At 43.4% G+C, this 14,831-nt stretch overlaps 1 protein-coding gene across 1 annotated transcript; it reads right to left on the bottom strand.

Moving 5' to 3' along the window:
* Window positions 1–1,725: 1,725 nt before the first annotated feature.
* Window positions 1,726–5,480, bottom strand: LOC143588448 (two-component response regulator-like APRR5). Its single transcript, XM_077069446.1, has 7 exons — window positions 5,204–5,480; window positions 4,841–5,002; window positions 4,625–4,755; window positions 4,391–4,546; window positions 3,892–4,316; window positions 2,713–3,304; window positions 1,726–2,191 (listed from the first exon to the last, which is right to left on the bottom strand). Exons 1-7 carry the CDS (start codon window positions 5,406–5,408, stop codon window positions 2,051–2,053), a joined length of 1,812 nt encoding a protein of 603 aa, XP_076925561.1. The 5' UTR covers window positions 5,409–5,480; the 3' UTR covers window positions 1,726–2,050.
* Between the last annotated feature and the right edge of the window lie 9,351 nt (window positions 5,481–14,831).

Here is a 14,831-nt window from a genome sequence, read left to right as displayed (position 1 = left end):
TGTACGCATTTGCAGCTTATAGATTTGGATTGCTTATCGAACTGAAGCTCACTTAGAGATGATTTTAGGATAATAAACATATACAAAAATTGTTGGTTTTGTATTTGTAATTTCCTTTATTTTTGTTGTATTTAAATGTTGTTTGATAATAAATAAATTAATTAATTAGATATTGTCGCTTTATAATTTCATGATAGTACCTTGAGAGCGGTGACAATCAGCTCACGCCCCGACATTTCCGCCTTAGGTTGGGGTGTGACATTTTTGAACAACCAAGTTGATGATATGTGCAACACATCGAACATGAAAAAATCCCCGTAAAAAGGTAGTGAATATTTAATGATATATTTTTCGGCCGCCTTAGTATTGTTTGATGCGTTGTCAAACGAAATCGAAAATATTTTGTTTTTCAAGTTGTAAGTCGTTATAACTTCATCAACCAATTCAAACAATTTTTCGACGGTTTGTGGGAACGGGAAGTTTTCAAAAGCGATGGTGCGTTTCATCAATTGTCATGTCACCGGATCAACACATATGTATGATTCGGTAACCCATGTGGTGCCGACCAAACATCGGTAGTTAAACTAACCATCGCTTGTAAAGAATGAAAAAACTCGATTAACTTTTTTTTAGCACACTCCCACAACTTGATACAATGACGTTTTAAGGTAGTACGACTTACATGTGTGTATCGTGGTTGTAGAGTTTCTCTAATCAACGACGTCAAATCCGGGTCGTCAAGTGGCTAAACGGCAAACCTAGTTGAATAACGAACTTTGCCATTCTATCTTGAACTTGATTCGTGTTGTAACGAAATAGTGTACCATATTTACCCAAGTCAACTTGGTCGGTTGCACCAATGCCTTTCAAGACCTTGCAATATGGCTTCTCGATGTGCTTTCTCAAAGTCGAGTTGGAATCGTGCTTTAATTGTGTTCCACATAGTTTGTAACGAGCCTTTTGATCACCTTCGATGTTGACAACCAAATCCCAATTCTTCCATAAGTCTTGGTTGCGGTTATGGTCGACGACCGCAAGAACTTGTGGGTCATCTATAGCACGAACCGGTTCAATATAAACGCTCTTCTTAGCCTTGTTAGTTTTTTGGTGGGTGCCCCAAAATTATTGAGTCGGATGGTCGGGTTTGCTAAACGAGTAGTATTTTAGTTTATTTTTGAGTTTGGTGGTGAAACAATGGGTGGAAAACAATTTATATAGAGGTTTCGGGCATCAAAAACCGGTTCCAACGGCTATATTACCGTTGGAACCGGTTCCAACGGCTAATTTGACCTGCAGCTGATTTATTTAAAAAAACTGCCGGAACCGGTTATTCCGGGTAGGAACCGGAACCGGGTACAATTTGGAACCCGGTAGGAACCGATTGGGAATATAATAAGTGGAACCGGGTACGGATTTCGGGTATAAAAATACCCAAACCGGGTATCAGGTCAACCAGGTACGAACTGGAACCGGTTCCGGGTCGGGTACACCGGTTCAGTTCCGGAACCGGTTTTTTTTTGCAGTCTAACTAGTGATGGGGTGAGGTGGGACACCATCACTGGTGTGGTGAGTGATGGATTTGGAACCCCACCCCCCACCCCCACACACACACCCCGGGCTGGTTATGTCCTTTTAACACTTGCTATAGCTTGTTTGGTCAAACCCGTTTTTGCTGGCTGAGTGCCTAAGACAGACGGAGGCACCTAGGCCTAAGCCGTCTACAACATAGTAAGTAAGTGCTTTTGAATTTAAGAAAGATATTTCAGTTGCTGATACACATTGCACAATTTACATCAATATTCTCTCAATACAATACACTCTATATATGATCACCAGTGCTTAATCCAATTCAAAGAAAATTCAGTGGTCACTGAGCTGAGAATCTATCTTGTTTTATAGTCAAAACAACATCAAAAACTACTTCTAGAATTCCAAATTTACAATCCGAAACTAAGACTCATGGGTGAAAAGAAGTTAGTTTCTTCACTGTGTTCTTGATAATCTTTGAAAGCCATATATATATATATATATATAATAAACAAATAAAATCTCAAGCAATAGTTTTTGCAGCAGCCAACTCTGCATCGATTTCCATAGCTGAAATATTACTTGTCTGCCCCCCTTGACGAACAAACTGTCCTTTCACCCGCGGTCTTTGCTCTGCTAGCTTCTTTCGGCTTTCATACCGCACCTGTGGAAACAAATGTTCTAGTCAGATATTGACTAAATAAAGTTGACCCGAGTCTCTGTTAATTTTAACATCACATGAACCTAACACGAAATTTGAGTCAGGTTCGAGCCAGTTTCCCCGGGAACAAGTTGGCCCATTTAACCGATTTATTTATTTTTTTAAAGCATGTTTTACATAATCAAAAAATAAATTGGTTAGGTATTTTATGCCAAAACTAAAACAATTGTATAATTAAAATGTAATTGTTTTATATACATTTGTATTTTTGTTGAAAAATTAATATCTGAATAAAATAAAATCGGGTTAAAGGAATCATGTTCATGTCAACCTGCAAGTCTTCGTGTCATGTTCAGGTTCATATGTCTGACACAATTTTCCAATACATGTTTTCAGGTTCATTTCGGGTTGGACCAGCCAACCCACAAAAACGACCCGTTTAACACCCCCAACCCTCTCCCCTACTCTAGGGGAAGGGTGAGCATTCAGCATACTCGACTATATAAATATATATGTGTATGTACCTTCTTATCAAAGCATCTGTCTTTCCTCTTCATTCTAAACTTATTCAATGCAGCTTCTCTTTGTATCGACCAATGGGTGCTATTTCCATTGCTTCCGCTTCCTATACTATTGAGACGCGTTAACGTGGCCCCACCGTTGCAGAAACTGCTATTTGCACTGTGATCTTCAACAGTTTCAGTTGCATTATGCAGCAGTTCGGGTGCAGACTCGTTTCTTGCATCTTGATTTGGAATGTAATACGGGTTCGTTTGAAACACGGGCTCGTGATGGCCCGAAGAGCAAAACGGAGGCAATATGGAAGCGTATGTGGCACACGGGTTCTCGAATCTTGAACTTCTTACTGGAACTGGGACCTGAAACACTCTTTCCTTTGGTGATGGGAATTGGTTTTGATTTTGACTTTGACTTTCGGTCTGCACGTGTTGACTTATTATGTTGAGAGAGCTTGCGACGGGTGCACTATGAGTGTCGGAAATGTACTCAACCGGGTTCTTGGATAACAGCTTGTCTGAATTTGTCTCACGGTCCTTTTGTTGATTGGATATGCTAGCTGATCCTGATGTTGGTGGTGGTTGTCCCCTATTAATGTACCTAAATACACAATACACAAATCGATTAAAATCGTAACGTTTTCGACCCATTTTGTGAAAATTTAATTTTGGGAAAACTTCACACAATAGCAACAGAGTTTCCCAAGTGCTACACTGCAGTCCCTCAGTTTTTTTGTTTCTCTAAAATCACTCAGCCTTTGTTAGGTTTTCCAATCGTGTGTAACTTTTTTTATAAATGTTTAGATTTTTTTTAAAATTAAGTGAGGCAAATGAAACATATATGAATCTTGGTTACTAATAACTGATAACTTTTTTCTTTTCTAGTTATCTTGAAGTAGGGGGTAATAATAAGGAAAAATAAATCACTAAATTAAGTCAGATTATCAGTAACCTACCAACCAAAGATTCATATATGTTGCGTAATTTTTCAAGCTAGACATGTTCGGCCCGTTTACTTGTAAACGAGTCAATTTGGGATAATTTTATTCCAAACGGGTAAAATAAAAAAAATTCGCTAAAGGAAAACGGGTCACACAGATTATTATTTATATAGGATTTAAAAAGCAGACAAAAAATGTATGCGCGCCAACACAACCCGACCCAAACCCGTATTGCCAGGTCACTCACCGTGAGAATGCTGACATGTCAGACTGCTTCAACCGGTGCCTATCATCACTGAACTGATTCACCGAGCTACTCGGATGAGATCTTCTTAACGAAAGATCCAACATTGGTGAGGGATGATCAACCTTATTTTCCCCAAAATTAAACGAGCTTTTGTAACTGGTTTTCGGGTAACTGTCAAATGATCCTATCAAATCGATCGCCTCCCTTGAACTATTATTACCAGCCACAACATTCACACGTTCCCATCTCACATCTATAGCCATATTCTTATCTTCACCACTTGTATCGCCTTTTCCCATATTACCCTCAGGCTCCGCGGGCCCGGTCTCCACTTCATTAGCCCGTTGTTGTTCGGAGTCCGTGTGGTCCACTTGTTGTTCCATTGGTGGCTCATCTGGTTCCATATCTGGTTTAGTACAAGAACTCTGCACAAGAGGCGTAAAAAGTCAAACAAAAAGTCAAAATGGTTCTGTTACAGTTGACCAAACAAACTAACTACCTGTGCATCACTTCCTTTTTCAATGCATTCGCGATTTCTTTTGACGCAAGCAATGTAACCGCTCGATCGGTTGCTAGTCGCATTGTTTTCAGCCGTGGCTTCTACTTTTTGTTGCGCATCACTCTCTTCTTGATTCGTGTTCCGGCCCATGGTTGACTAAAAAAGTCAAAATTAACCAAGATCAGATCAAACATTCAATGATTCATCATAAAACAAAAACATTAAACTTCTTACAGATTGTCGCCTCCAAACATGTTGCCACAAATTCTTCAACTCATTCTTCCTAACCGGTTTGACCAAAAAGTCAGACGCACCTCGCAGCATACACTTGTAAACCGTGCTAACCGAATCATGTGCAGACATCACTGTAGAATGAGAAAATGATATCGGTATTTCTTCAGATAATTAAAACAATAAAAACAGAAAATAAATCATTAACCGAAAGCGTACTTATAACAGGAATGTTTTTGCAGACTTGATGCTCCATGATCAAGGTGAGAAGGGCAAAACCGGAAATCGATGGCAACTCGACTTCGGTCAATATAAGGTCAATGTTATGTGATCTTCCTTTTAACACCTCCCATGCCTTTAACCCATCAGAAACAGCAGCAACTACTTCCAATCAAATGATAAACACTAATTAGCCCAGATTCAAATCTTGATTATTAATTCCCCCTAAATCAACTAAAAATATCAAAACTTGGTGATGAAGATTTCTCAGCAAGCCTTGATTACAAAAACCCACCAACAATTTCTTAAATTAAACACTAATTAACCTTCAATTTTGAAAAATTAGTGAGAAAAATAAGTCACCTTTATAACTGCATTTCCTTAACAGAGCGGTGATAATCTGGCGTGTAGAGTCATCAGCTTCAACCAATAAGACTCGAAGGACCATTTTGGGCAAAAACTTTTCCCACCTAACAAAGTTGTTGTTAGTGGCCGCGGAATCACCGCCGCCATCAATCGTCTTGTCTTCGGGCATGTCGGCTAATCCTCGGGCGTTGTCGCGGCTCATAACTATGGTAGAAAAAAAGAGAAAAGAAAGAGAGTTGTCTGATTTTGAAGGGTTTATGTTTGTATGTTAAAGTCTATGATGTTATCCTAATTGTAATAATAATAATAATAATATTACTAACATAAAGAAGCAAAGCAAAAATATCTGAAAGAAAAATCTAAAAAATATCTATCGTGTCGTTGAATGGCCCAAATATGCCACGTCGACAGGAAAAAGCAGACCCTATTGGCCTCCCATCTTTCATTGTGCTGCATACGTCTCCTCCACTTGCTTCCATCCGAGATAGATTTTGTTCAAATAAAATGTTTTTCCGTTTTTTCTAATGCCGCCAATGAATGTAAACCACTGGTATTTTAGATATTTTCAAACAAATCGGAATAAAATATCTCAACTTGTCTATACTTTAATTATGATATTTTTGGTTAGCTTTTTAATTCTTTGTGATTTGGTTTTAGTGGATGGAGGAGAATTGTGGGTACCGGAAATAATTGGATTGGACAACAAGCTGATGTTAGAGAATATAGGAAATTATGTTAGCCTTTAAAAATGGTTACATATTTGACATAAAATCATAATTTGGAAATTGAAAATATTTTCAAGTTTATTTTCAATAATAGTTAAATTATTAGCATTTTAATAGATTAGTTACTAATATGGAGCTGTCCAAAAATTATTTGACCGTATTTTAAAAACGTGAATTAGGAGCAGACATATGTTTTTAATCGTCTAGAGAAACATATTTAGGGCTGTAATATATGAATGAAGTCGTGACTCGGACAACCTGTTTGAAGTTTATCACCAACGGTGTTGTGGACGCAAGTTCACTTATATGTATTATCACTGAAGAAACGTGGATCGACTCACTGGTAGACGATCAACTTTCCTCGGGTATGAGTATGCTATTTCACCGATGGTTCTCCGGAGTATGGATTCTTCCACCTACAAAACGAGCAGCACCGTGAACTTACCCCTCAGAAAGGGACAGATGGGTCCTCTTTGGGGTAACCCTCCGGTGTGAGAATAAGAGATTGTAGGAGAAGATAATAATAATCTGAGAGTGAGTAAGGAATTGGAATGTATTTTCTTGCTTACCTTCCCTTGTAGAGGTGGTGTGGTATTTATAGTGCTAGGGTTTCCAATGATTGGGCTCAGATCCCATTAGGGCCTTTTTGGCCTCCTCCTATCGCTTTGCGCCACGTGTCCTTAGGACACCTGGTGCTTTTTCATTGATTATTCTCTGACCCAGGTATTTCACCTGACCCATGTGCAATCACGTGGTAGCACATGGGTTTTGCTGAGTTGTCCACCTTTCATTGGCAGCTGTCAACATCAGCATATTCTTATTCCTTAAAGGATACCTTCTGGAAGGTTGTCTGACGAGCACAATCAAGGTTGTCCTTATCCTGATTTGGATAAGGACGAGGTTGATTATGTGCATGTGTGATATGCGCCTATCCTGAGGATGCGTGAGGTCTTCTCTTTATTCTCACGCGCAGATGTTTCATGCGCAGATGTGATATGCGCAAGCATATGTAATATGCGCCACGCGCAGATGCGCCACGCGCAGATGTGATATGCGTGAGCATGTATGATGCGTGAGCATGTGATATGCGCCACGCGCAGATGCGCCACGCGCAGATGTGATATGCGTGAGCATGTATGATGCGTGAGCATGTGATATGCGCCACGCGCAGATGCGCCACGCGCAGATGTGATATGCGTGAGCATATATGGTGCGTGAGCATGTGATACGCGTGGGCATATGTGATGCGTGAGCATATGTGATATGCGTGAGCATATGTGATGCGTGAGCATATGTGATATGCGTGAGCATATGTGATATGCGCCATGCGCATAGGTTTTGGCTTTGTGCCTTCATGATATCTTGATTTCAAGCCTCTTGTCCATATCTTGTGGGTTGACCCGCCCCGCTCGATGTTAAGGCGGGTACATACATCTTCAAGCCCCCCCAGTCTAATGTGTGTCTTGTCTCGCGCGAGCGAGGTAAGATAGATATTAGACTTAATAGTTCTCTTTTAATAGGGTTTGTCTTTTCCTTATTTATTTCTCATCGTTGCGCCAAATTCTATCCTTTGGTTGAAATGAATCGTCCATGTACGTGGTTGGTTGGTGCTGACATGCGTCAGAGATGGAGACATGTGTCAGACTTTTCGCGTGCTCGAGGTGCTACAGTTGCCTTTCATGTCCCCTCACACCGTGTCAGGAACACGTGTCGCGCTCGTGTTGGCCTGTACCTGCGAGTGGGGGCGCGTGAACTCTGATCAGTACCTGTTTCGTTCCCTTTCATGTCCCCTCACACAGTGTCAGGAACACGTGTCGCGCTCGCGTTGGCCTGCACCTGCGAGTGGGGGCGCGTGAACTTTGATCAGTACCTGTTTCTCTCTCTCCTGGGCCTATAAAAGCAAGCCTTTTGAGTTATTATTCTTCATCTTCATTGTTATTTCATAGCTTTTTCTTTCCTTCCATTTTTATTCCGATTAAGGGCCTGTCTTTTGCTTCCAGATTTCCGTTCTTGAAGTAACCTCAGTTTGATTCACAGTTGTATGTCTGATAACCCAGACACCACAATCTCCCCCAGCAAACGCCGTGTAAAATCATTAGTCATGTCCACTTTGAAGAAGACCGGCAAGGGGAAACGGGCTGCCGAGGCCTCGTCGGAGGAGGTGGGGAAGGGCAAGACAGTGAAGAGGTGGGATGAGATTCCCTGTAAATTGAGACAGTCTGATTTTGACAGTCTCATCGCCTCTCAGGGTTTTCTCCCTGAGTACGGCTGTATGCTCCCGGCGGCCGGGCAAACGGCGGCGGATCCGCCCACCGGCTATATCTCCTAATATTGCCATTTTTTCACTCACTGCAACCTTTGTCTCCCGATGACAAGGTTTGTGGGTGCGCTGCTTCAATTTCATGGGATTCACATATCCCAAGTCCATCCTTTTGGACTTGTGCGCATGACTCATTTTGAGTTTATGTGTAAAGCACAGCGGGAGGAGCCCACCCCTCGGCGCTTTCAATATTTCTATAAGCCAGAAATCCAAGATTCTTGGTTCTCATTCGTTCCTCGCAGTCAGAAGGTCAAGTGCTGCACTGTTTCCTTCAAGAGCCTTCATGACTGGTCTGAGAAATTTTTTTATATTAAGGCTGGTGTGATTCCCATCCGCATGCCCATGCGCGCGATCACTTCTGCGCCCGCGGATGAGAATGTTCTTAAAAACCCAATTGGCGCATGGGTTAATAAGTTGACCGCTGAACCATCCCCCGCCAAGAATATTTGCGAGGAGGCGCTGGTGGGGGTTGGTATGAGCAGGAGGTGGACCGACAGCGCGACTGAGCCTGTTATCCAAGTTGATGGCTTATGTGAGTTACTAGCTCATTGCATTATTTCTGCGCGAATATAATTCGTTTTGCTGATATCATTTGTCTTGTTTTATGCAGTAAGCAAGGAGTACGTCCACGCCGCCTATGATGAGCATATGGAGGGTGGCTCTGTTGCGCTGGGCGCTGGGGAAGTTGCTTTCCCCGATCGCTTTGACGATATGTTCATCCCTGTTGATTTGGGATTTTGCTTTGACAGCGACGCGCCCGGTAAGCCTTTGTACTTATGCTTATGCCTTTAAAATACCAAATTTGGTTAACATTTCTGTTGCACGTATTGTAGATGCGCTCGAGAACTACGAGCTGGAACTCGTGGAAGAAGAGGTGGAGGAGGAAGCTGAGGTGCCACAACTCAAGCGTAAAGCTAAAGGGAAAACTGGCGCAGGGGCCAGTAAAAAACAGAAGAAAAATGATGCCCCTGTTGCTCAGGATCCTCCTGCTCAAGCGAAGGGACTTGAGAAAACCAAGGGGTTTACCTCCAAGTTTTCCTTGTCTTCTTTGCCTCTAGGTGTGGGCAGTCCTCCTGTCCACACGAGGTATGGTGCCGCCACCTCCTCTCTTCGCGCGGCGGAAAAGGGAAGCGGCCCTGCGCCTGCTGTTTCCTCTTCAACAGGTATACTTTGTTTATACTTTATGGTTTTATGAGCGTGATTCCGATAGAGTTATTAATGAATCTTTGCTCACTCAAATGTTTGTAGAGCCGGCGACCTTGGTGGATCAACCTCAGGCGCAACAAGGTACCGAGGCTGCGCCAAAGGTTGCTTCGAAGTCCCCTGTTTTACCCTCAAAAAGGGGGAAAATGGACTTCATGGCGATGTTTAACTCGCGAACGGCGGTGCGCCAAGGTATATATTGCGCTTTTATTTTCTGACTTTTTTCTTTAAATCAAGTCCTGAATCATCTCTTTGTTGGTTTTTTCATAGGAATTATAGCTGGCACACAAGCTGCTGGCGGCACTGCTGGCGCCGGCGCCAGCGCCGTTGGTTCTGCTCCTGCTCCTGCAAGCACTGAATCTCCCCTCATTGGGATTACTAAGGAGCAGGAGGCTGTTTTACGCGCTGATCTAGCGGCGTCGAGACCTCCCTCACCTCCACCTGCGCGCAGCCCTCCTTGCGAGACTGGTTTTGATTTTTCCAGGTCGCAGGAGAAAAGGCCTGTTACAGAGGAAGATGAGGAGGTGCATTTTGAAGACTCCGATGGCGGTCGCGCAAGCCCTGTAGCGCCACGAGATTTCGTGGCGCAGCCTTCTCGTGGGGCTGGCGCTGACTTTTCTGCTTGCTCCCCGCAGGTATAAGTTCGTTTTGCTCCGCTGCGCGGACTTCCATATTTGTGTTTAGATGACTAGAACATTGCTTTGTGTTTGCAGGAAGCCGATCACATTTACCGCCCGAGATGGAATATTACTGAGGATAGCTCATTTCAGTCCATGGGTGTGTGTGAAGACTTCTGGGCTCATTCTGTGCCTCCAGCTGAAAGGAGGTTTCAGGAGGACCGCGCTCGCGTGGACTTGCTCAATGACCATCTTTTCACTGGGTCAGCGTTCTTTGCTGCATCCCAAGAGCTTCGCTATGATTACGTAAAGGTGCGTGATGCTCTTGCGGAGGCCAAGCAAGAGGCTAAGGTATCTGCTTGGAATCTTTCTGACGCTCGAGAGAGAGCTGAGAAACTCCAAGCAGAACTCAGCGAGAACCGAGCAAGTGCCAACGCTGCCTTCGTGAAGCGCGGGCATGAGCTGCAGGCTGCGCGGGAGAAGCTGCAGGCAGTAGAGGCGGACGCGGCCAAGTACGCGCGGCGAGTGCGTGACTTGGAGCTGGATGCAGAGGTGCGTGACCAAGCTCTTGTGCAGTCTATCACTGACAAATCTTCATTAGAGAGTGAGGTTGCGCGCCTGAAGAAAGAGCTTGAGGCCGCGCGGGCAGAGAAGGATGAAGCCCTGGCGACGGCAGCGTCTAGCCAAGAAGCGCTCGATGCTGCGCGAGCGGAAAGGAAAGAGGCCTTGGCGGCAGCAGCGTCCGACAGAGAGGAGCTGAAACAGACCAAGAAAACTGTTGAGTTGTTAAACTCTCAGATTCCTGCTCTTGAGACGTCTGTTTCTTCCCTCGCGCAGGATCGCCAATGGCTAGTCTCACAGGGTATGACTCGTTGCGCTTATGCGATGAAATACTCAGACGAGTTTCAGACCCTTGTGATGGATTGCAACGCTGCCTCGCGCTTGGTGGGTCGAGCTGAAGGGTTTAAGGATGGCTGTGAATATAGCATGCTGAAGAAGAACCCATCCGACTACCCTTATCAGCTCGACGTTGTCTGCGCGGACATGGCCGAGGTGGGGGAGAAGTATTTGAATACTCCCATTCCCATCCTTGAACAGGTATTTTAACCTTAATGAGTTTACCTTGACTTATTTTCCTAGTCTTTTTGTATTCACACTTTTCCTTATGCTTTGCAGATAGCCTCGCTTGCTGATCAGCCCGATCTCGGCGCTCTAAAGAAATTACTTGACGAGTGTGAAGGGGCTGGTGGCGGCGATGATGGCGCGGGCAATGCTACCTCTGCTAGCGGCTCTGGCGTGGCCAAAGGACCCGCTCCTGACACTATTGTGATAGAAGACGACTCCGAACAGCTTGACTATGGGAAGTTTGGAGATGACGAGGAGCGGGCTGCGCCAGATGCTGAGGGTGGTAATGATGAGGGCGATGAAGAGGCTGACGTTGATATAGAAACTTGAGAAGCCCTTCATGTTTTTTTTTTTTTTTTTTTTTTTTTTTTTGTATCTCATCATATTGTAAATTTGTAAACTTCTATGTTTTGGAATGAAATTTTGTTTTTCCCTTATTCGCATCTTGCGCATTCCCCATTCATCTCTTTATATTGCATGTTTGCTTGTTGAATATAAGATATGCTTGCACGTTGAAATAAGAACAAGGTTGTAAGGAAATTATTTTACTTAATCCTTGTCATATTTTAAGTGATTTTGCAATATCCTGACTATGTTGACACGTGCCTTAGCGTTTCATTATTCCTCTTTTGCGCGACGTTATCGCGCATTTATTATAGGGAATTATGAGTTTTTTAGCCTTTACGTGTCAGTATGTGTTACTCTGATATCCATTACAATTCCATGCGCGACTTAGACCTGAGACCTTAACAACTATGTTTGGCATGTGCTTTGCCTTAGTTGTGCTTAGGTATTTTTATGGTCAGGCTGCGCAGCATGTAGGATGGATGTTGTGAGTGATTTGAGCTAAGGCTCATATTATTGGGCTAAGGCCCTGAGCTAAGGCTCATATTATTGGGCTAAGGCCCTGACGTTTTAGAGTTAAAACTCGTTAACGCGTTTGAGCTTGAAGCTCGCGCATGTATGTTTTACTTCGTTTTATTTTTTGTTTTGATGTCAATACAATTTTGTCATATTGCTCAAAATTAATAAAGGGAAGTGTGAAACATGTATGCAAAAGGTAATAGAACACACATTAAGAGAAGATAGCGCGTATCATTATTCATAATGGCTTAAAAAGCCTTGATTACAAACTTGACAATTTTTACATGAAACATTTTCTAAGCTGTGCTGCGTTCCATGCGCGCGGGATCTTTTTTCCATTCAAATCTTTTAAAGCGTATGCGCCTTTTCCCAATTCTTCCGAGACTTGATAAGGTCCCTCCCAATTGGGGGACATCTTTCCCGGTGGTATCGCGCGGCTAGCTTCATTGTTTCGAAGGACAAATCATTCTTCTTGAAGTGGCATTCTTTCACGCGCTGATTGTAATATTTTTCCAGTTTTTTCTTGTATTTGGCTTCACTGATGATAGCCGCCTCTCTGCGCCCTTCAAGTAAGTTGAGATCCAACCTCCTTTCGCGCTCGTTATCAATCTTACTCATCATGAGCACTCTATGGGATGGGCATCCAATTTCTGCTGGAATCATAGCCTCCGTTCCATAGGTTAGGCTGAACGGGGATTCACCATTGCTGGTTTTGCTTAATGTCCTGTGCGCCCACAGGACATTAGGTAGCTCTTCGACCCAAGAATGGGATTCTCCCTCCAACCTTTTCTTCAGCCCATTTAGCAAGCTTTGGTTCGCGCGCTCCACTTGGCCATTCCCCTGAGGGTGGTATACTGAAGTGAAGATTTGGTTGATGCGCAATTCCTTGAGCCAACTGGATATCTTCCTGTCGGTGAATTGTTTGCCATTGTCGCTCACAATTTCCATGGGAAGGCCAAAACGGCATATGATGTGGCTCCAAATAAATTGCTTCATCGCCTCGGCTGTGATTTTTGCTAGTGGCTTGGCTTCAACCCATTTTGTGAAATAGTCTACTGCCACTACCAAAAATTTTACTCGCCATTGCGCTTGCGGTAGGGGACCCACAATATCGATTGCCCATTTGTGGAAAGGCCATGCGGAGGTCACCGGAATCAGGTTGTTCTTTGGCCGCATGGTGTTTGGCGCATAGCTCTGACACGCTTTGCATTTTTGGATCTCTTTTAACGCGTCCAAGTACATGCCTGGCCAATAGTAACCTGCGCTCATTGCCTTGGCAACCACCATGCGCGGGCCAGCATGTATTCCACAGATTCCTTCGTGTATCTCTCTGATCACATAGCTTGCTTCCTCAGCATCTAGGCATTTCATGAGTGGTCCAAGATAAGAGCGTCGATATAATGTACCATCAAGCAGTTCATAGTTCTGCGACTTGTGTCTTATCTTCCTCGCCTGTGCGCGATCGTCCGGTACCTTTCCCTCCTTCAAGAATTCCATTATTGGAGTTATCCATGATGAAGGTGTTGTATGAATTACAAGGACAGACTTCGCTCCCACCGACGGGTTGCTCATTACTTCTATCCTGACATCTTTGCCAAAGTGATCGAAGCTGGTTGATGCCATCTTGCTCAGCGCGTCGGCAGATTTGTTTTCACTGCGCGGAATATGTATGATTCTGAAGCAGTCAAATTGCTCGATGAGCTTTTTTGCCTGCTCTAGATACAGAGGCATGGTGTTCTCCTTGGCATCATAAAGGCCATTGACCTGTGCTGCTACCAAGTATGAATCAACATGGGCCTCTAGCTTTTTAACTCCGAACTTGTGCGCGATGCGCAGGCCAGCCAGCAGGGCTTCATACTCAGCCTCGTTGTTGGTGCTCTTGAAATCCAACCTGATTGCATAAGTATACTCATGATTTTCTGGATCCACCAGTTTGAGGCCTGCGTCGGACCCTTCGTTGTTTGAAGCTCCATCAGTGAATAATCTCCAAACATTTTCTTCATTATTGGCTCGCGGAGGGTCTACCTCGCGCTGAGCCTCTTCAATTTTTCCTTCAGGGATTTCTGCGATGAAATCAGCTAAGACTTGTCCCTTTATTGCTGGACGGGGCTTATAGGCGATCGTGTGCTCTCCTAATTCCAGCGTCCATTTTGTCAGCCTTCCTGAGAGCGCGGGACGCCGCAAGACTTGCTGGATGTTGTAACCAGTCAGAACTTCAATAGGATGACCATTGAAATATCTATGAAGCTTGCGCGACGCGTGTGTTAGTGACAAAACTAACTTTTCCATGATGGAGTAGCGCGTCTCAGGATCTGTCAGCACCCGACTCACATAATATATTGGTGTTTGGATTCCCTTGCGATCCACCAACAACACTGCGCCGATGGCGCGCTCTCCTGCTGACAGGTACAATGTTAGAGTTTCGTCAGGAAGTGGAGCTGTGAGCGCAGGCAGATTTATCACTGAATTTTTTAATGTTTTTAATGTTTTTTACTCAAAATTCGTAATCTAAGCTTAAAAGTATGTCAAGTTGAATTTCATAAACAAATCTAGTCATTTAAGTTTTATTTAAGGTTGCCAAATTTATCTTTCTATTAACTAATTCTACTTTTAGATCTTTCTATGAATCATATATGATTTGTATATGAACAATAAATATTGAAGATAGTAACAATATAAATTAAACTTAAACACAAATGAAAATTCGGAAAAAAAAACGAAAAATGAATTATTCAAAAATAATACGGAAATTTTATACGCCATCCAAACTA

This window comes from Bidens hawaiensis, unplaced genomic scaffold (assembly GCF_021521415.1).
Source record: "Bidens hawaiensis isolate Kalapana, Puna unplaced genomic scaffold, B.hawaiensis_p1.1 tig00036383_1, whole genome shotgun sequence".
NCBI classification, from domain to species: Eukaryota; Viridiplantae; Streptophyta; class Magnoliopsida; order Asterales; family Asteraceae; genus Bidens; species Bidens hawaiensis.
Note: the sequence above shows the minus strand (reverse complement) of the source record. Positions and strands in the feature narration are given on the sequence as shown.